This window comes from Heterodontus francisci, chromosome 22 (genome assembly GCF_036365525.1).
Source record: "Heterodontus francisci isolate sHetFra1 chromosome 22, sHetFra1.hap1, whole genome shotgun sequence".
Classification (NCBI taxonomy): Eukaryota; Metazoa; Chordata; class Chondrichthyes; order Heterodontiformes; family Heterodontidae; genus Heterodontus; species Heterodontus francisci.
In genome coordinates, this window is record NC_090392.1 from 78,961,099 (window position 1) to 78,981,374 (window position 20,276).

Sequence of the window (20,276 nt, forward strand, 5' to 3'; positions counted from 1 at the left end):
TCATTCAGACTTGGACATACATTCCCACTCCTTCATGGCTGCTGGGCCATATAATGGAATTCCCTACCAACATTATTGTGGGAGCAACAACAGCAAGGGGATTATAATGGTTCAGGGAGGTTACCATCACTTTCTCAGGGTGAACAGGGATGCAGCCTTCATCAGGTCACCCAAATCCTGGGACGCAATTAAAAGACAGCAGTGACTAAGGGCAAAGGGCAGACCGACTTTATTTATTTATTTAGAGATACAGCACTGAAACAGGCCCTTCGGCCCACCGAGTCTGTGCCGACCAACAACCACCCATTTATACTAACCCTACAGTAATCCCATATTCCCTCTCACCTACCTACACTAGGGGCAGTTGACTCTTCCGCCGTTGACACTGTGCAATTTAAGGTTTGGACTTGCATTTATAATAGCGCCTTTCACGACCTCAGGATGTCCCAAAGCACTTTACAGCCAAAGAAATGCTTTTGCAAGTGTCCTCACGGTTGTGATGTAGAAAATCCAGCAGCCAATCTGTGCACAGCAAGATCCCACAAACAGCTATGACCTGATAATTTGCTTTTGTGAGATTAATTAATGGATATATATTGGAGAGAACTCCCCTACTGTTCAATATAGTGACATGGGATCTTTTACATCCAGTTGAGAGGGGCCTCGGTTTAATGTCTCATCCGACAGGTTAGAGTTTGATGTTTCTAATCACTATTCCCAGCGCCCCTGTCACTGGACGCGCCCATTTATAACAATATCGACGGGCACCGATCAAAACAGGAATTATTAAAATCTATTGAGTGGACCGGGCTGTGTCTGGTACCTGTTAACGAGCTCCGAAGAATAGCTGGGTAGGCCTGAGGCCGGCCTGCCTGCAGTCGCCATGGTTACAGTCACCTGGCCCAGCGGCGCGAGCCGGTCTGTCTGTTTAAATCGGAACGGAAAAGGCGCCCGGAGCCGGACGGTGGGGGGAGGAATGTAGTCGGAGCGGGCCGGGCCGGGCCGGCGGGGGGAGGAATGTAGTCGGAGCGGGCCGGGCCGGGCCGGGCCGGCGGGGGGAGGAATGTAGTCGGAGCGGGCCGGGCCGGCGGGGGGAGGAATGTAGTCGGAGCGGGCCGGGCCGGGCCGGCGGGGGGAGGAATGTAGTCGGAGCGGGCCGGGCCGGGCCGGGCCGGGCCGGCGGGGGGAGGAATGTAGTCGGAGCGGGCCGGGCCGGGCCGGGTCGGGCCGGGCCGGCGGGGGGAGGAATGTAGTCGGAGCGGGCCGGGCCGGGCCGGCGGGGGGAGGAATGTAGTCGGAGCGGGCCGGGCCGGGCCGGGCCGGCGGGGGGAGGAATGTAGTCGGAGCGGGCCGGGCCGGGCCGGCGGGGGGAGGAATGTAGTCGGAGCGGGCCGGGCCGGGCCGGGTCGGGCCGGGCCGGCGGGGGGAGGAATGTAGTCGGAGCGGGCCGGGCCGGGCCGGGCCGGCGGGGGGAGGAATGTAGTCGGAGCGGGCCGGCGTGGGGAGGCTGTCGGAGCGGGCCGGGCCGGGCCGGCGGGGGGAGGCTGTCGGAGCGGGCCGGGCCGGGCCGGGCCGGCGGGGGGAGGCTGCCGGAGCTGCTTCGGGTTTGCTGACACGAAGTTGTGCTTATGCCGGGCCTCTACTGTCTGGTTGTTGAGTGGTAGCTTTACTTTCAATTTTCATTAAGATCTGGATGCTCTCTTTCGGTGGAAGCCAGGTGGTGGGTTTGTTGAAATGGGGGTCGTGGAGTGTTTTTGGGGGGGGGGGGGTGAAATGGGGGTCGTGGAGTGTTTTGGGGGGGTGAAATGGGGGTCGTGGAGTGTTTGAGGGGGGGGTGGGGTGAAATGGGGGTCGTGGAGTGTTTTTGGGGGGGTGAAATGGGGGTCGTGGAGTGTTTTGGGGGGGTGAAATGGGGGTCGTGGAGTGTTTGAGGGGGGGTGGGGTGAAATGGGGGTCGTGGAGTGTTTTTGGGGGGGGTGAAATGGGGGTCGTGGAGTGTTTGAGGGGGGGTGGGGTGAAATGGGGGTCGTGGAGTGTTTTTGGGGGGGGGTGAAATGGGGGTCGTGGAGTGTTTTGGGGGGTGAAATGGGGGTCGTGGAGTGTTTTTGGGGGGGTGAAATGGGGGTCGTGGAGTGTTTTTGGGGGGGTGAAATGGGGTCGTGGAGTGTTTTGGGGGGGTGAAATGAGGGTCGTGGAGTGTTTTTGGGGGGGGTGAAATGGGGGTCGTGGAGTGTTTTGGGGGGGTGGGGTGGGGTGAAATGGGGTCGTGGAGTGTTTTGGGGGTTGGGGTGAAATGGGGGTCGTGGAGTGTTTTGGGGGGTGGGGTGAAATGGGGGTCGTGGAGTGTTGAGGGTGGGAGTATAGTTTGGGGAAGGTGTGAGATTTGAAAATATTGGGACTGAACGAGTAGGAGATAATGTGTTTGAGTCTTAGTCTTAACCTAATGACAAATGGAGCAGTGGATGGGAGGGAGAGTGTATGGGATGAGTTTCACTGGAATGCCAAGTAAAACAAAAAGACTTGCATTTATATAGTGCCTTTCAGGGCCTCGGGCTGTCCTAAAGTGCTTTGCAGCACTTGTAGTGTAATCACTGTTGAAATGTAGCAGCCAATTTGTGCACAAAAGCTCCCATAAACAGCAATGTGATAATTGCCAGATTATCTGTTTTTTGTGATATTGGCCGGTATACTAGGAAGAACTCCCCTGCTCTTCTCAGAAATAATGCCATCAGGAGAAATCTCTTTACTCAGTGGGTTGTGAATCTTTGGAATTCACTACCCAGAGGGTTGTGGAAGCTCAGTCATTGAGTATGTTTAATGCAGAGATTGACCGATTTCTAAATACATAAGGGGATATGAGGATAGCATAGGAAAAAGGCATTGAAGTGGAAGATCACCCATGATTGTGTTGAATGGTGTGGCAGGCTCAATGGGCTGAATGACCTACTCCTGCTGCTATGTTACTATGCCCACCTAAGAGGACTGATGGGGCTTTGGTTTAATATCTCATAAGAAATAGGAGCAAGAGGAGGCCATTTAGCCCCTCGAGTCTGCTCTGCCATTCAGTAGTATCATGGCTGATCTGAATGTTGCCTTGACACCACTTTGCTGCCTGTGTACCCCATCCCACCCCATCGGCCTTTTACTCCCTTGTCAATCAAAAGTCTTAACTCAGCCTTGAATATATTCAATGACTTGGCCTCCACTGATCTCTGGAGAAGAAGGCCACTTGAAGGAAATAAACTTTCAGGGCTACAGGGTTAGAGTGAAGGGGTGGGACTGACTGGATAGCTCTGTGCACAGTCGGTATGGACTTGATGGGCTGAATGGCCCCTTGTGCTGTAAATGACTTTGACTCTTATGACTGTTGGAGAATTCCAAAAATTAACAACCCTCAGAAGAAATTCCACCTTGTCTGTCTTAAAAGGGAGACCCCTTATTTTGAAACTGTGCCCCCTAGTTCTAGATTCCCCCCACAAAAGGCAACATCCTTTTAGCATCTACCCTGTCATGCTCCCTCAGAATCTCATATGTTTCAATAAGAGCACCTCTCGTCTAAAAATCCAGTGAGTATAGGCCCAACCTGTTTCATGCAGACGACGGCACCTCCAACAGTGCAACACCCCCTCAGTACTGTACTGGAGTGTCAGTCTTGATTTTTGTGCTCGAGTCCTGGAGTGGAACTTGAACCCACAACCTTCTGACTCTAGTGAGAGTGTTACCACACGAACCATGGCTGACACAGTGATGATAGAATAGTGTTGGAAAAGATTGTGACTGTTGCAGGCTGGGAGTAAGTGAAGAGTTTATTCTTGTATCCTTCCAGGAACCTAAGAAGAGCCTCACCAGATGTTGAATATTCAAGATATGAATGTTTGGGCTTAATATAGAGAGGATTTCACTAATGTTGCATTTATTTAGAACCAAATAAGTTTTCAGCACAGAGGGAGGCCATTTGGCCCAGTTTCCTTTCTTTCCTGGGGCTAATCCAGGCCTTGCTCTCTTCAAAGCTGTGTTTCTCCTACAACTTGAAATATTTACCTAATTAACCCTTAAAAGATCCAGTGGTCTCTACCTCAATCATTCCCTGTGACAAAGTATTCTGTGCTTTAATAGCCATCTTTTGAACAGTTTCCCTTAATCTCTCTCTTAGCTTTTAGTTCTAAATTGACTCTTTTTGTTACTAACTCTCCAACCAAAGGCAGTAACTTTCCTGATTCACTCTTGTACATATAAGATTCTGAGGGGTCTTGACAGGGTGGATATGGAAAGGATGTTTCCTCTTGTGGCAGAATCTAGAACTAGGGGTCACTATTTAAAAATAAGGGGTTGCCCACTTAAGACATGAGAATTTTTTTCTCTGAGGGTCATGAGTCTTTGGAACTTTCTTCCTCAAAAGTTAGTGGAAGTAACTACGAAGTAGATAGATTCTTGATAAGCAAGGGGATGAATAGTTATTGGGGGTAGGCGGGAATGTGGAAATTGAGGTTACAATCCGATCAGCCATGATCGTATTGAATGGCAGAGCAGGCTCGAGAGGCTGAGTGGCCTACTCCTGCTCTTAATTTGTTTATCAAAAACCCTTTATTATTCTATAAACCTCAATTTACATCTCTCCTAGCTTTTTTTAATATCTGAAATCTTGTTATGAATGTTCACCCCCTGCATCATCCTGGTAAATATATATTGTATGCTTTCCATGGCTTCACAGCCCTTTCTATAATGGGGTGACTAAAACCTTCTACAGTTCTCCAATTATGGCTGAACCACTTACCTTGTACTGTATACCCCTACACATAAAACCCCCCAAATGGTGGCTTTTAAATGGTTTTGTCTACCTGCACTTTCAGGAAATGGTATATTTGAACCCCTGGTTCTTTGCTAATCTGTCCATTCCTTGCTTTTCCTCCAAAAATGTATTACGTCATGCTTCTCCATATTAAATTATATTTGCCAATCCTTCAATTTCACTAACCTGTTGATGTCTTCCTGAAGTCTTGCATCCCTTCTTTCTAATTGCAAATCCCTCTATTTTTGTATTGTCAGCAAATTTTGGCAAGAGTTCCTTTTGCTCAACTTTTTATGTAAACAGAAGTGGACCCAGCACTGACCCTTGGATCATACCACTTCTAACACATCTCCAGTCTGAACAATACTTGTGAACCCCCAGCCCTTTGTTTCCCACCTATTTGCCAAATTGCTATATCTGTTTCAGCACCTTATTGCATTGAAATGTTTCCAAGTGTTTCACTGTTGACTATCATGCAGACAAAAGCAGCAGTCATTCTGTTGTAGCAGCAACACAGCACGATTATTTCCTCCAAGCATTGTGTTTGGCTATGATACCCTCTAAAATTGAACATTTGTGCACTCCCTGTCAGATTTACCAAGGTATCAACATGCTCAGCACCTGTGGAACAGTACCCCAACAAGACTTGGAGAGTAGGAAGAAGTAGACGAGGCTCTGAAAGGATCTGAACATGGATGAGAATGTTAGATTTGTGCCATTGGTGGACCTATATAGGCCTGCGAGCATGGGGTATGATGGAAATCACACCTGCCAAATGGAAACATATTCTTTTTTGTCATATAAGACACTACTTGAACCTTTTTTTACTGGACATTGCACAAAACTTGTTTTAAAAAAAACAGCTGAACAGCTGAAAACATGGTTGCATATTTGTATTCTGAGAGACTGTTGAATAGAGAGACAATGGGAGTGTACACTAATTCAATTAACAAGATTGGTCTGGGCAATAGTGATAATCAACTACCTTTGTGTAAGAGCCAGAAATCCAGTCCCCACCTAGTGTGTCTGGAAAGCTTTGAAATCAACAACCCTCCCCGAAGCTGCTGTTTCACCTACCTGCTGGTCACATTGGGGTCTTTGTGAATTGTACCACACGGAAAGGGCAGACTGCAATTTGAAGAGAAATGAGAGGAAGGTCTCCCTCCCGCAAAGTCCCAGGAAAGCCACAGTGGCAGATTCTAAGCTTCAAGACTAAGACAAAGCATCTTCAGCCTTCTGGTACCAAAGAAGCAAGCTTGATGAAATTGTGCACTGGGCCCCAGCAAGAACTCCATGATCTTAACTTCAATTGAGGATGTTGTCACCCAGTAACTGAATTCCATTTATTACAAACCCGCCCCTTCCCAATTCTTTCTCTGCCTCTGTATCTATTTGTGTGTGTCTTTTCTCGGATGCATGATAATGTGGTTGCGTCGCGTATTTTAGTAAATTTAACCGGGTTAGAGTAATACGGCTAATAAACTTGCATCTTTCTTTCTTAAACCTAAGAAAACCTGTCTGGTCCAATTGCAATTGCCATTAGAGTGCAGTGAGCAAAGGACTCACTGAGGCGGTAAGCTTAAATCACTGTTTTAAAAGATAAACCCTGTTACGGCTAAACCAGGAAAGGGGCAAGAGGGAAGCCTGAGATCCCTTCCTCACCCGGTTGTAACAGGGGTGATGGGTGAACAGGACTTGGGCTGAGCAACTTGGAGCCCTCTCCCATGTGCTGGACTCATGAATATTTGTACATTGAAAGAAAACCCATTTCTACATTGACTATTGTTATGACCAAGGCAGGAGGAGTGCACTGTTTATTCTAGTTCCACTTCTCCACGGGTTACAATGTACATTTAAATTTGTTCCCACTTACCGATACAGTTAATCATAGACTCTATTTTTATCCCAGAATAAAACACACCAACCAGGTTTCTTTAATAAACAAAATATCAGTTTATTATAAAGAAAGTCTTGACCAGTAATGAAGTGAAGCATAAACACATAGATTGAAATATTAAAGTTCCCTTTTTATCATAACCCCTCATGCTCGCATACATATGCCGGTTAACCACAAAAATAACGGGATTTGCTGTTTAGAGCTCTATTACAAAAAAAAGACCAAAAAACCACTTGGGTTAAATACTTGCTAATTCTTGAAGAAAGGGAAGACATGGGTAGATGCCCTTTGTTTTGGTTTGGTGTCCCAAATGGGTATACAGCTGTCACTGGGATCTTCTTAGAACAGTTCTTTTTAGGTGACGTTTAAGATCAGTTTGGGTTCCAGGAAATGCAGCAACAGAGGTTTCAGACCCAGGCCTTGCAGGAGGAATGCAGCCACAGTTTCAGTTGCAGCCGCAGTTTCAGCCTGCTGCTTACACTTGCATTGCAGCTCCTCGAGAGATGGAGCACTGGCAGGCTTTTTCCAAACTGCTGGAACAGACTGAGTTGGTGTGGTTTGTTCTTCTTGGCAAGTTTTCTCCAACTGTCTTTTTCAAACCTCTGTTCATATTCCAACTAACTGCCCAAAGCAAAACTGTAAATAATGTCACAAGAGACAAGCCTCCTGACCTCTATAAATCTTGACCTGCCACTTCTCTGTAAACATCTTCCCCAAATCAAAAACATCCCCTCCTGTGTAATTATCCACAGACAGGTGCCTTCCATTAATTGTTTGTTTTCAAGCTCAGTCCAAAAAACCTTCTGGTGACCTCCCTTAAAAAACACACACAAAGTTCCAGCATCTATGAAATCTTTTTAGTTTTGGAACACACATTTATTTTATTTATTTATTAAGAGATACAGCACTGAAACAGGCCCTTCGGCCCACTGAGTCTGTGCCGACCAGCAACCATCCATTTATACTAATCCTATATTAATCCCATATTCTCTACCACATCCCCACCATTCTCCTACCTACACTAGGGGCAATTTTTAATGGCCAATTTACCTATCAACCTGCAAGTCTTTGGAGGTGGGAGGAAACCGGAGCACCTGGTGGAAACCCACGCAGACACAGGGAGAACTTGCAAACTCCGCACAGACAGTACCCAGAACTGAACCCGGGTCGCTGGAGCTGTGAGGCTGCGGTGCTAACCACTGTGCCGCCCATAATCGAAGCACTCTTAACACTATCTACACTGGATTAAGTGTCCAAGTATTGTCCAGAAACAAAATTCTAACATGCAGGTATATACACACTGATTTTATTCTGTGGTGAACAAACTATGCTTATCGTTAAGGGCCTGTTTTCTACCGAATGACAAATGAACTTCAATAAAAGTAAGTGCAAGGTAGGAAGAGTAAGGAGGCTACATACATGTTGGAAAACAGCTGTCTGAATGGAGTTAGAGGAACGGAAGGATCTGGGGATACAGGGGCACAGATCACTAAAAGTAGTGTTGCAGGAAAAATAAGATGGTTATTAACAAATCCAAAAGGGAATTCGGGAGAAACTTTCTTTACCCAGAGTGGTGTGAATGTGGAACTCGCTATCACGGGGAGTAGTTGGGGCAACTAACATAGATGCATTTAAGGGAAAGCTAAATAAACACAAGGGAGAAAGTTGTGGCGGGTTATTGTAGTATATGGATCATTTTGAAATACTGCCCTCTCTGTTGGGAGGTTATATCGAAAAATGGGTGAGACAACACAGCCAATTAAGTAGAGACTGAGTTATTTCCAAACCAAACAACAGTAATGCTGATAGTTGAAGAGGGGTGAGAGGAGGCTCGTGTGGAACCTAAACACCAGCATGAATCAATTGGGCAGAATGGCCTGTTTCTGTTCTGTTAATACTATATAAACGTTTTTTGTTATTTGTTATGGCAGTGATTTCTTCCTGAGCTGCATTTAAACTGTTTGCTCTAGGAACTGCTGTCACAGTGAACCTGCAGATATTACTGCCAGCTGTTTGCTCTGCAATGGCAAGACACATGCTGTCGTCATGTGAAAAGTGATAACCAATTGGTGCCTTGTGGAAGATCTTTCAAACCCTCCGATCTACTTGTGTGGCAGCCTTGGGTATTTTGCACCTTGAATGTAAATAATGAACTGATTGCTGTTAAATAACGAAACTAAAATTGCTTTTTTTTATTTTACTGTTGGGACCTGCGGACAGAGAAGAATGCTACCACAGGCTGGAGAGTTTCACTTTTTATGGGAGATTTGTTCGGGTGGAATTGAGGAAGGAACTTCATTGCGAACATTTGGCAGGTACACACAGGTGCATGATTAGCATGGGGTCTATAACTGGGTAGTGGGACAGAGGTGACCTTTGGGTTACTGTTGCGAGGGTCAACTTCTTGGGACTGTTGTATCTTCTACTGATGTCAGAAGGCATACACTGTCTTTTATCTGCCTTTGTTTTTGGCGTTGCTGTTTCTCTCCCCACCCCCTCCCACACCCCTTCCTCTTGGGTTGGAGAAAATGTGGAAGGAAGCTACTATCTGGCATTTTTTGTGGTAGGTGCAGGATACTGGTGGGGTGAAAGAGATTTGGATTGGAGCACAGATGAAGGATTTTACTCTGCCATTTTCATCAATATGGCATAATTTTTATGTAAATACAGAAATCTCATTCTGCCCCTCTCCCGCTTTTCAAAAAAAAATCTTTCTCTGTCTCTGTCTGCCCAACCCTTAACATTTTTGTCTGTCTTTAATTTGTCAATGGCAGCTGTGGAACACTGGTCATGGTAGAGAACTGTCTATAATTAGAGAGTAGGGTTAAGATTGGATCTGTTGGTGGCTTTTGGTGGGCGGAGGGAGATGGCCAGCTGGTGGACAGATGCTGCCTTTGGTTACGGGTGGGGATATTGACCTGATTGTGCAGAGCACTGGGTGTGGGAATAAATGAAGCCGGGACTGTAGTCTGACACCATGGGGCAGATCTCTATCATACTGGTTTTGTTCCCTAGTAACAAAACGTCTTCGTGCAGCCACTTTGTGAATCGAAATTCCCAGGGTGCTCATTAGAGAAATAGAAAGATAGCTGCTCATTACTGCCTAATCCTTATAGGGGAGTGGATTTTAGCTCATTGCTAACTCCTTCAAGTGGTTTGAAAATGTGGATCTTTTCAGTAATTGTTGCTAATTCTAGTTAGGGATTCTACTTCTAATGTATCAAAACATTGGTGCCTGACTGGTTTCTGTTTATAGGGAAAGGCCAAGTGAAAGATCATAGGTGTAAATACAAATCATTTGGCTCATCTAGCTCATCCTTCCATTGGAACCTATAATGCTGCAGCCCTTCCACCACCACCCCCCAAGTCTCCTGTGTGTTGAATACTCCCATATTTTGACCTCCACTGCCCTACTATACTTAGTCATTGAGTATGTTCAAGACAGAGATCGATAGATTTGTCGATATGAAAGATATCAAGGGATCTGGGAGTAATGCGAGAAAATGGCATTGAGGTAGAAGATCAGCCATGATCTAGTTGAATGTCGGAGTCGGCTCGAGTGGCCAAATGCCCTACTCCTCCTATTTATGTTCCTCGACCATTCCATGTGTTAACCGGTCTGTAGAAAAAGCATTTCTTGACCTCGGTCCTGAAATGTTACTTGATTGCTTGTCTCCTTGTCCTGCAGTCATGTTACAGTCAGATTGCGAAATGTTAATCTGAAAATATTTCCATTAAGTATCTTGTACATCTGTATATTAATTTGCATTTAAGGGGAAGCTTGGTGCATACATAAGGGAAAAGAGAATGGAGGGATATGTGAGTAGGATGGAAGGAGGTAGTTAGGATGGGAGGAGGCTCAAGTGGGATATCAACATGAGCGTAGACCATTTGGGTTGTTTCTGTGCTGTAGATTCTATGTATTTTTGTGATGTTAAGTTTTCTTTCGGTATTTCTTTCTCTAATCTGTTTGGTGTAGCTGAGTTGCCTATTGGTCCCTTGGGAAATATGGCATTTCACAGTGTAGGAAAGATAAGCTGATAAGAGGTCCTGCTTTTTCCATGATAAACTGCTTTGCGAGACAAATGTGGAAACTGAAAACCTAGCGGGAGGAAACCTCTTAAAACTGGTAAATTCCTCAAACCGAGCACAGGATAACAGACCAGAATTTCAGACCTGCCTCCCTAGAATATCACACTGCTGCTCTGGACATTGCCACCTCCATTTAAAATGTTTTCTTTTATAGGTTAACTGCTTATGATGTCAGGATCTCCCAGGCAATTCTCTCTGTCCATCGCAAATCGATTGATTACCAATTTCGGGTCTGCACTTCGCTGGTGGAACCATTTGAAGCTCGCATTGGGTCAGAATATATGGTACTTGGAGAAATGGAAACCACATCAGGTAGAATGGAGAGGCTTTAAGAACAATAGATGATAGCACATGCCCCAACTCCATCTCTCATGCAGTTCCATGTTTGAATCCCTTCAGTCTGGTTTCCACACCTCCCATGGCATCAAAACTAGCACTTTTTAAGACACTTCTTAAAACCTACCTCTTCAACCAGCATTTCTGGTTACCTGTCCTCATATTTACTTAAGTGGCTCGGTGTCACATTTTGTTTGATAATCGCTCCTGCGAAGTACTTTAGTACAATTTATTCGAGGTGCTATGTAAATGTAAGTTGTTGACAGAAATTCAGGGAGCTAGGGTGGAAGCTTAGAGGGAGAACAAACAGAGTTGTTATCTCTGGGTTGTTGCCCATGCCACGTGATAGCGAAGCGAGGAATAGGGAGAGAGAGGAGTTGAACACGTGGCTGCAGGGATGGTGCAGGAGGGAGGGTTTTGGTTTCCTGGATAATTGGGGCTCTTTCTGGGGTAGGTGGGACCTCTACAAACAGGATGGTCTTCACCTGAACCAGAGGGGTACCAATATCCTGGGGGGGAGATTTGCTAGTGCTCTTCGGGGGGGTTTAAACTAATTCAGTAGGGGAATGGGAACCTAAAATGTAGTGCCAGTGTACAGGATGTTGAGAGTAGTGAGGTCAGGGATAAGGTTACAAGGACGCAAGAGGGCACTGGCAAGCAAGAACCTGGTTTAAAGTGTGTCTACTTCAACGCCAGGAGCATCCGGAATAAGGTGGGTGAGCTTGCAGCATGGGTTGGTACCTGGGATCTCGATGTAGTGGCCATTTCGGAGACATGGGTAGAGCAGGGGCAGGAATGGATGTTGCAGGTTCCGGGATTTAGATATTTCAGTAAGAACAGAGAAGATGGTAAAAGAGGGGGGGATGTGGCATTGTTAATCAAGGAGAGTATTACAGTGACAGAAAGGACGTTTGAGGACTCGTCTACGGAGGTAGTATGGGCCGAGGTTAGAAACAGGAGAGGTGAGGTCACCCTGTTGGGAGTCTTTTATAGACCTCCAAATAGTTCCAGAGATGTAGAGGAAAGGATAGCGAAGATGATTATCGACAGGGGCGAGAGTAACAGGGTAGTTGTTATGGGGGACTTTAACTTTCCAAATATCGACTGGAAATACTATAGTTCGAGTACTTTAGATGGGTCAGTTTTTGTCCAGTGTGTGCAGGAGGGTTTTCTGACACAGTATGTAGACAGGCCAACCAGGGGCGATGCCACATTGGATTTGGTACTGGGTAATGAACCCGGCCAGGTGCTAGATTTAGATGTAGGTGAGCACTTTGGTGATAGTGATCACAATTCGGTTAGGTTTACCTTAGCGATGGGCAGGGACAGGTATATACCGCAGGGCAAAAATTATAGCTGGGGGAAAGGAAATTATGATGCGATTAGGCAAGATTTAGGATGCGTAGGATGGGGAAGGAAACTGCAGGGGATGGGAACAATCGAAATGTGGAGCTTATTCAAGGAGCAGCTACTGCGTGTCCTTGATAAGTATGTACCTGTGAGGCAGGGAGGAAGTTGTCGAGCGAGGGAGCCGTGGTTTACTAAAGAAGTTGAAGCGCTTGTCAAGAGGAAGAAGAAGGCTTATGTTAGGATGAGACGTGAAGGCTCAGTTAGGGCACTTGAGAGTTACAAGCTAGCCAGGAAGGATCTAAAGGGAGAGCTAAGAAGAGCAAGGAGAGGACACGAGAAGTCATTGGCGGATAGGATCAGGGAAAACCCTAAGGCTTTCTATAGGTATATCAGGAATAAAAGAATGACTAGAGTTAGATTAAGGCCAATCAAGGATAGTAGTGGGAAGTTGTGTGCGGAATCAGAGGAGGTAGGAGAAGTGTTAAATGAATATTTTGCGTCAGTATTTACAGTAGAGAAAGAAAATGTTGTCGAGGAGAATACTGAGATTCAGGCTACTAGGCTAGATGGGATTGAGGTTCACAAGGAGGAGGTGTTATCAATTTTGGAAAGTGTGAAAATAGATAAGTCCCCTGGGCCAGATGGGATTTATCCTAGGATTCTCTGGGAAGCTAGGGAGGAGATTGCAGAGCCTTTGTCCTTGATCTTTATGTCGTCATTGTCGACAGGAATAGTGCCGGAAGACTGGAGGATAGCAAATGTTGTCCCCTTGTTCAAAAAGGGGAGTAGAGACAGCCCTGGTAATTATAGACCTGTGAGCCTTACTTCGGTTGTGGGTAAAATGTTGGAAAAGGTTATAAGAGACAGGATTTATAATCATCTTGAAAAGAATAAGTTAATTAGCGATAGTCAGCACGGTTTTGTGATGGGTAGGTCGTGCCTCACAAACCTTATTGAGTTTTTCGAAAAGGTGACCAAACAGGTGGATGAGGGTAAAGCAGTGGATGTGGTGTATATGGATTTCAGTAAGGCGTTTGATAAGGTTCCCCACAGTAGGCTATTGCAGAAAATACGGAAGTATGGGGTTGAAGGTGATTTAGAGCTTTGGATCAGAAATTGGCTAGCTGAAAGAAGACAGAGGGTGGTGGTTGATGGCAAATGTTCATCCTGGAGTTTAGTTACTAGTGGTGTACCGCAAGGATCTGTTTTGGGGCCACTGCTGTTTGTCATTTTTATAAATGACCTGGAAGAGGGTGTAGAAGGGTGGGTTAGTAAATTTGCGGATGACACTAAGGTCGGTGGAGTTGTGGATAGTGCCGAAGGATGTTGTAGGGTACAGAGGGACATAGATAGGCTGCAGAGCTGGGCTGAGAGATGGCAAATGGAGTTTAATGCGGAAAAGTGCGAGGTGATTCACTTTGGAAGGAGTAACAGGAACGCAGAGTACTGGGCTAACGGGAAGATTCTTGGTAGTGTAGATGAACAGAGAGGTCTTGGTGTCCAGGTGCATAAATCCCTGAAGGTTGCTACCCAGGTTAATAGGGCTGTTAAGAAGGCATATGGTGTGTTAGCTTTTATTAGTAGGGGGATCGAGTTTCGGAGCCACGAGGTCATGCTGCAGCTGTACAAAACTCTGGTGAGACCGCACCTGGAGTATTGCGTGCAGTTCTGGTCACCGCATTATAGGAAGGATGTGGAAGCTACGGAAAGGGTGCAGAGGAGATTTACTAGGATGTTGCCTGGTATGGAGGGAAGGTCTTACGAGGAAAGGCTGAGGGACTTGGGGTTGTTTTCGTTAGAGAGAAGGAGGAGGAGAGGTGACTTAATAGAGACATATAAGATAATCAGAGGGTTAGATAGGGTGGATAGTGAGAGTCTTTTTCCTCGGATGGTGATGGCAAGCACGAGGGGACATAGCTTTCAGTTGAGGGGTGATAGATATGGAACAGATGTCAGAGGTAGTTTCTTTACTCAGAGAGTAGTAGGGGCGTGGAACGCCCTGCCTGCAACAGTAGTAGACTCGCCAACTTTAAGGGCATTTAAGTGGTCATTGGATAGACATATGGATGAAAATGGAATAGTGTAGGTCAGATGGTTTCACAGGTCGGCGCAACATCGAGGGCCGAAGGGCCTGTACTGCGCTGTAATGTTCTAATTCTAATTCTAGTACCACCTTCCAAGTGTATGCCAATGCCAAAACCTCCACTATCACTCTCAACTTTTCCATGCTCTGGGTGGTTATCCGATATTCACTTGGATGTGTATTAACTTCCTCCAGCTAAACATTGACAAGACTGATGCCATCTCCTTGAGTTCCCACCACAGACTATTCTGTATTGTCCTCAATCCCAGCTCTCAACAGAAAGCAATCCAAATAATACCTCAGACAAGACTAAAAGTGGCTTGAATAAAAGTGTTGGAGCTAGTGGCGGAGGAAGAGAGGGGATGCCCTGGTTTGAGAAGATATTAAGCCAGTGGGATGGGTGCACAAAAGATCCACCAAGATGGAACCATGGATGGAACCATGGATGAAAGACTTTAGTTACAAGGAAAGGCTCGAGAAATGACCACTCTTTCACTAAGACAGAAGGTTAAAGGTGGTGTGATACTTGTGTTGACAATTATGAAGGATTTTAATGAGATAAGTAGGGGGAAAACTATTTTCCTCAGTTGTTGAGTCGATAACTGGATATCGATTTAAGATCACCAAAAGGGTGAAGGGAGAGGTTGGGGGACATTTATCTTTCAAATAAGATTGTTGGAACAGGTGGTGGAAGCAGAATACATATTGGCTTTTAAAGGGGAGTGAAAAAACAAAAGTTTGAAATGATATGAGGAAATAGGACAATGGGGATGGTTTCTTCAGAGAGCTGGCACAGACAGAGTGGGCTGTATGGCCTCCTGTGCTATAAAATTCAATGATTAAGTTGTGCTTCAGTCAAGAAGAAAGACAAACAAGATACCTGCACTGTAGGCTCAGGGCCAGCAGAGGTCAGCACTTGATCCAGTTTTTTATTCTGTGTATATAAATGATTTGGACTTGGGTAGAGAGCACAGTCTTAACATTTGTTGACAGTACAAGTTGCAGGTATGGAAGACAGTGAGGAGGACTAAAATTCTTCGGGAAGGCCTTGGCTGTTTAATGGGATGAGCAAAGTAGGGGTAGATATAATTTAGTGTGGAGCTGCACCCATCTGAGTGGAGAATATTTCAGCAGACTCCTGACTTCTACCTTGTAGATGGTAGAATGGGTTTGGGGAGTGGGGAGGTGAGCCACTCACTAGAGAATATCCAGCCTCTGACCTGCTCTCGCTAACACGGTATTTATATGGCAGATTTAGTTCAGTTTCTGGTCAAATGTGACACCAGCCCATGATTTTTGGTGGGGTTTCAATGCTGGTAATGTCAAGGAGAGGTGGTTATGCTCTGTTGGTGATGGTCATTGCCTGACAATACTGTGGCACAAATGTTGCTTGACATTTATCAGTCCAAGCCTGCATGTTGTCCAGGTCTTGGTGTATGTGGGCATGGACTGCTTCATTATCTGAGGAGTTGTGAATGGAGCTAACACGGCAATCATCAGCAAGAAGCAGCCCCACTTCTAACCTTTATGATGGAGGGAAGTTCATTAATGTAGCAGCTGAAGATAGTTGGGCCTCATCCCTGGTGCCATTCTAGTAAGTCTGTGCATGCTCTGCAAGGCTTTGATGATCTTGAAGTGTGATACTCAGAATTGGACGCACTACTACAGCTGAGGTCTAACCGCTGTTTTATAAAGGCTTGGGGTAAGTTCCTTGCTTTTGTACCCTCTCCCTCTATTTATAAAGCTAAGGATCCCATATATTTTTAACAGCCTTATCAACCTGTCCTGCCACTTTCAAAGTTTTGTGTATACAAACTCCCAGGTCCCACTGTTTCTGCACCCCCTTTAAATTGTACCATTTAGTTTATTTTGTGTCTCCTCATTCTTTCTTCCAAAGTGCATTACTTAACAGTTGTGTTGGATATCCTCTGCCATGTGTCTGCCCATTTCACCAGTCTGTCTATGCGCTCCTGATGTCTGCTATTATCCTCCACACTGTTTACTAAATTTCAGAGTTTTAAGTCATCTGCAAACTTTGAAATTGTGTCCTGCTTTTTGTGGACAGGACATACCTGAACAATTTTCCATGTTGTCAAGTAGATGCTAGTGTTCTAGCTGTACTGAAACAGCTTAGCTAAAGGTATGACTGTAAAAATTCCAGTCTTTTTCTTTATTTAGCTTTGATGTAATTTCATCAGATTTATGTAGTTTGTCTAATTTCAGTTACATGAAATGTTATCCTCTTTATTGCCACAAGGCTAGAATATCCATTCTCTCCATTATTGATGTGTAGTTACATTGGAAACACTATCAATCCCCATAAGTTTAAGAGTAAGGGGCGAAGAACATAAGATTTGCTTCTAATCAGATCACTGTTATCCTTCCTACTTCTGATGAGAATTCAGGATTATGGATAGATTTCTGGATGCAAAATTTAACAAGGAAAAGCTGGAGACCCTTCCATTAAAAGGGTTGGTGCTTGTACAAGTAAATCTGTGGAATATTCTTGGTCTACTTGGGCACAATCATTGTTCCAAATCTATATTACTAGAGATTAGCATGGCCAAGTTATTGTCTTGTATTATATAGGACGTTTTCATAGGGTCAGTAAATTGGGGAAGTTATGGCATGATGGGTTGGAGCAGCACTCCTGTTTTTGTTCCATTTTCCTTTCTGTTTCCACAATTTTGTTGGACTAATTTGGGGTGTAGTAGGGGCTCACTAAAATACGTGTGCTGCTTGTTCTTTGATTTTCCTTTTGGGCTGGGAGTCAACTTGTGTTGCTATCGTTGATTTTGGATTTTAAAAATGTTGTTATTGAGTCACTGGATGGGATCAGGAGTCAGCCACTTAACCCCTCAAGCCTGTTCCACAATTCAGTGAGATCATGGCTGATCTGTGTCCTAACTCCATGTACCAGCTTTTGCCCCATATGCCTTAATGCCTTCAGGTTAACAATCTATCAATCTCAGATTTAAAATTAACAGTTGATCAGTTGCCGTATGTGAAAGATAGTTCCAAATTTCTGCCACCCTTTATGAGAAGTGTTTCCTGACTTCACTCCTGAGAGTTTTTAAGCTTGTCCCCTAGTCCTAAACTCCCCAGTTCTGGCTGTTTTCTTCCCATTTTTCTCCCAGGGGCAGAGAGGCCACAACTGTAGCACCCTGAATGAGGTGAGCCAGCTCATCATGACTTCAAAATATTCACTCAATTTGCATCATTTGGTCTCCTGTACACATGCTGCACTTGTTCTGATTGACTAGATATTAACTCAGTTGTACTGTGCTGCATTTTCAGGCAACATTCCTGTGATTCAGGCCCGATTACTAATGGAAGCGGATGGGGTTAACTTGCCACTACTGGAGCGTGCTGTACAAGAGCAGAGAAAATATTTCCAACAAAGGGATGGAAGGGGTACCCTTGAAACTGAGGTGGCAAATAAAAGGGATGTGTAAACACACACTCAAACTCTCCATCTGACTTGCAGCTGCCTCTTGGGTGTGGCAGCTGTTTGCATTTACTGTGAAAACTGACCTGTCTGCCTGCTCTGTTCTGGGCTGATGCTGAACATCTAAATCTGATCCCTGTACACCATTGCCCACTTCGCATTGAAACTCCAACAATTTTGCTGTTTGAAGATGTTTGGTAAGTTCAGGTGAAAGTAACAGTTGCCTTTGTGTTTAATTAGAGTTGCAGTACTTCAATTTCTGGAATGCTTTTTAGAATAATTGTGTACTTTCAGGATACCTTGTAAACTTTCAATTATAACACTCAGTTCAGCAATGCACCCTGCATCAATGAAAGAAGGGAGCTTCAATTGCTGGCATAAATATCAATACTTTTTCAGTGTACTCATTTTCTGTTTATAGTGTGCAGGATTGAAGCCTGGAAGATTTTTTTTTATTGCTATCTTTATGGAATAAATCCTGAAAATGTAAAAGGTTGCGGGTTTAATTTAATCTGATGCAAGGGTTGTACTAAGCACCAAGTCATCCTGCTTTGAGAAAAATGGAATAGGTACTCTCGGGGATTGTGCTGAGACTGGGTCCCATTAATCTATACCCACCAGTTCACTAAAATGCCTTGTGATCGTAAGAACAACTCTGTGGGTTACCTATATACACCACTGCTGTATTGTGCTCCCTGTGAGTAACCTCTGTACAGCCCCTGCTATATGCTGTGGACAATTTCTATGATGAGTCCCCACAGTATCCTGTGGATAATGCCTTGCAATACTAGCTGTACACTAGATTAGGTGTGGGTAATACTGCTGTTCTAGAGCGTTACTAATCAATGCTTCTCTCCCGCCCTCTCGATGTAAATCTGTCTTGCTGATGTTAGATAGGTAACATTGTTATTGTATCCGAGGAACTCCAGATCTGGGGTGCTGTAGACTGCTTTTCAGCTACTGCGGTTTCTTTACAACAAAACATAATTTAACCAGAAATGAGGATTACATCACTCTTATACAGGCAGAAATTCTTCCTTGGCTTTTGGTGGGATTTGTTTCTGTACAGCTCCAGAGTTGCCCTTTAATCATTAGCCAACTGAGCTGCAATTTATTTTGTCATCCAGGCACACGTTCACTGTGTTTAAAGACTGTTCTTTATGGTGAATGATTCTGAGGACTTTCAGGACCGTAGGACTTGTATGTTCTGTTTGAACACGTCCCTGGGTTGTGTTAGGAACCAACTAAGGCATCTACCGTCTAATTGAGCAGCAAATGCCTAAATTCATGGTTGCAAGTTGGTGTGGGTGACGTGTGACGCAGAAGTCATTCCAGCACTCCTCATTCATGATACGGAATTGGAAATTCATGGTGCCCCTTGGGGTTATCTGTGGGGGTTTCTATGTTCAATTTTGAAGCATGCACAAAAGAGCTAGGAACCAGCAGCAACTTGTCCAGTTTTTTTAAATTTTAAATCGCTGCTAACTTCTGGACTGTTAGACAGAAATCAAGGTCGGGTGCAAATCTGCTTCTCTTATTATTGTTCAGTGCAGTAAAGCTTTAAAGAAATAAATAAGCCTTGAATTTCTAATAATGGAGGGAAAATGGGCTGACCCATTGCACTGGTTTGCTGAACTTGTATGGATTATTAGTATAGGAAAAGCTTGACCTATAGCACATAGCTGTGGATTGAGACTCCTGGAAAGGACAGTAGTCAGCTGTAGCCTTGGCCCTCCCTATCTAACATCCTCTAGCCCTACAAGCTATTGAGATCTCTGCATTCCTCCAATTCTGTTCTTTTGCTCATCCCCGATTTTAATTACTCCACCTTTGGCACCCATGCCTTCAGCTGCCTAGGCCCTAAGCTCTGGAATTCCCTCCCTAAACCCCTCCGACTCTTTAGATCCATCTCCCTTCCTTTAAGATGCTCTTTAACCCCCAACTCTTTGACTGAGCTTTTGGTCACCTGCCCCAATATCGCTTCACGTGGCTTGTTGTCAAATTTTGTGTGCCTTCACAGGAGCATAATCAATCATGTGGCTGAAACAGTGTGCTCACTTGGTCTCGCCTCTGAGGCAGAAGGTTGTGGGTTCAAATCCCACTCCAGAGATTTGAGCACAAAAATCTAGGCTGACAATCCATTGTAGTACTGGGAGTGCTGCACTGTTGGAGGTGCCTTCTTTTGGATGTGATGTTAAACTGAGACCTGGTCTGTGTGCTCAGGGTGGATCTAAAAGAATCCATTGTACTATTTTGAAGAAGAGCAGAGCAACTATACTTG

The 20,276-nt window shown here is 45.0% G+C and overlaps 1 protein-coding gene across 12 annotated transcripts; it reads left to right on the top strand.

Moving 5' to 3' along the window:
* Window positions 1-473: 473 nt before the first annotated feature.
* ten1 (TEN1 subunit of CST complex) lies at window positions 474-18,511 on the top strand. Of its 12 annotated transcripts, none has more exons than XM_068054363.1 (4): window positions 474-687; window positions 8,912-9,011; window positions 10,933-11,090; window positions 17,845-18,511. In XM_068054363.1, exons 1-4 carry the CDS (start codon window positions 672-674, stop codon window positions 18,000-18,002), a joined length of 432 nt encoding a protein of 143 aa, XP_067910464.1. In that variant the 5' UTR covers window positions 474-671; the 3' UTR covers window positions 18,003-18,511. The 12 variants fall into 12 exon arrangements, with proteins under 12 accessions (XP_067910464.1, XP_067910465.1, XP_067910471.1 ...); XM_068054364.1 differs by having other exon boundaries at window positions 484-687; window positions 8,907-9,001; window positions 17,845-18,501; XM_068054370.1 differs by having other exon boundaries at window positions 664-687; window positions 8,912-9,001; window positions 17,845-18,502.
* Window positions 18,512-20,276: the final 1,765 nt, after the last annotated feature.

Excerpts from the sequence above, each read along its gene's own strand:
- ten1 (XM_068054360.1), top strand. The coding sequence starts at position 884 with ATGGTTACAGTCACCTGGCCCAGCGGCGCGAGCCG. Across the intron at positions 9,012-10,932 it reads CATTTGGCAGGTACACACAG|GTTAACTGCTTATGATGTCA; the intron begins GTGCATGATTAG and ends TTTCTTTTATAG. Across the intron at positions 11,091-17,844 it reads AGAAATGGAAACCACATCAG|GCAACATTCCTGTGATTCAG; the intron begins GTAGAATGGAGA and ends CTGCATTTTCAG.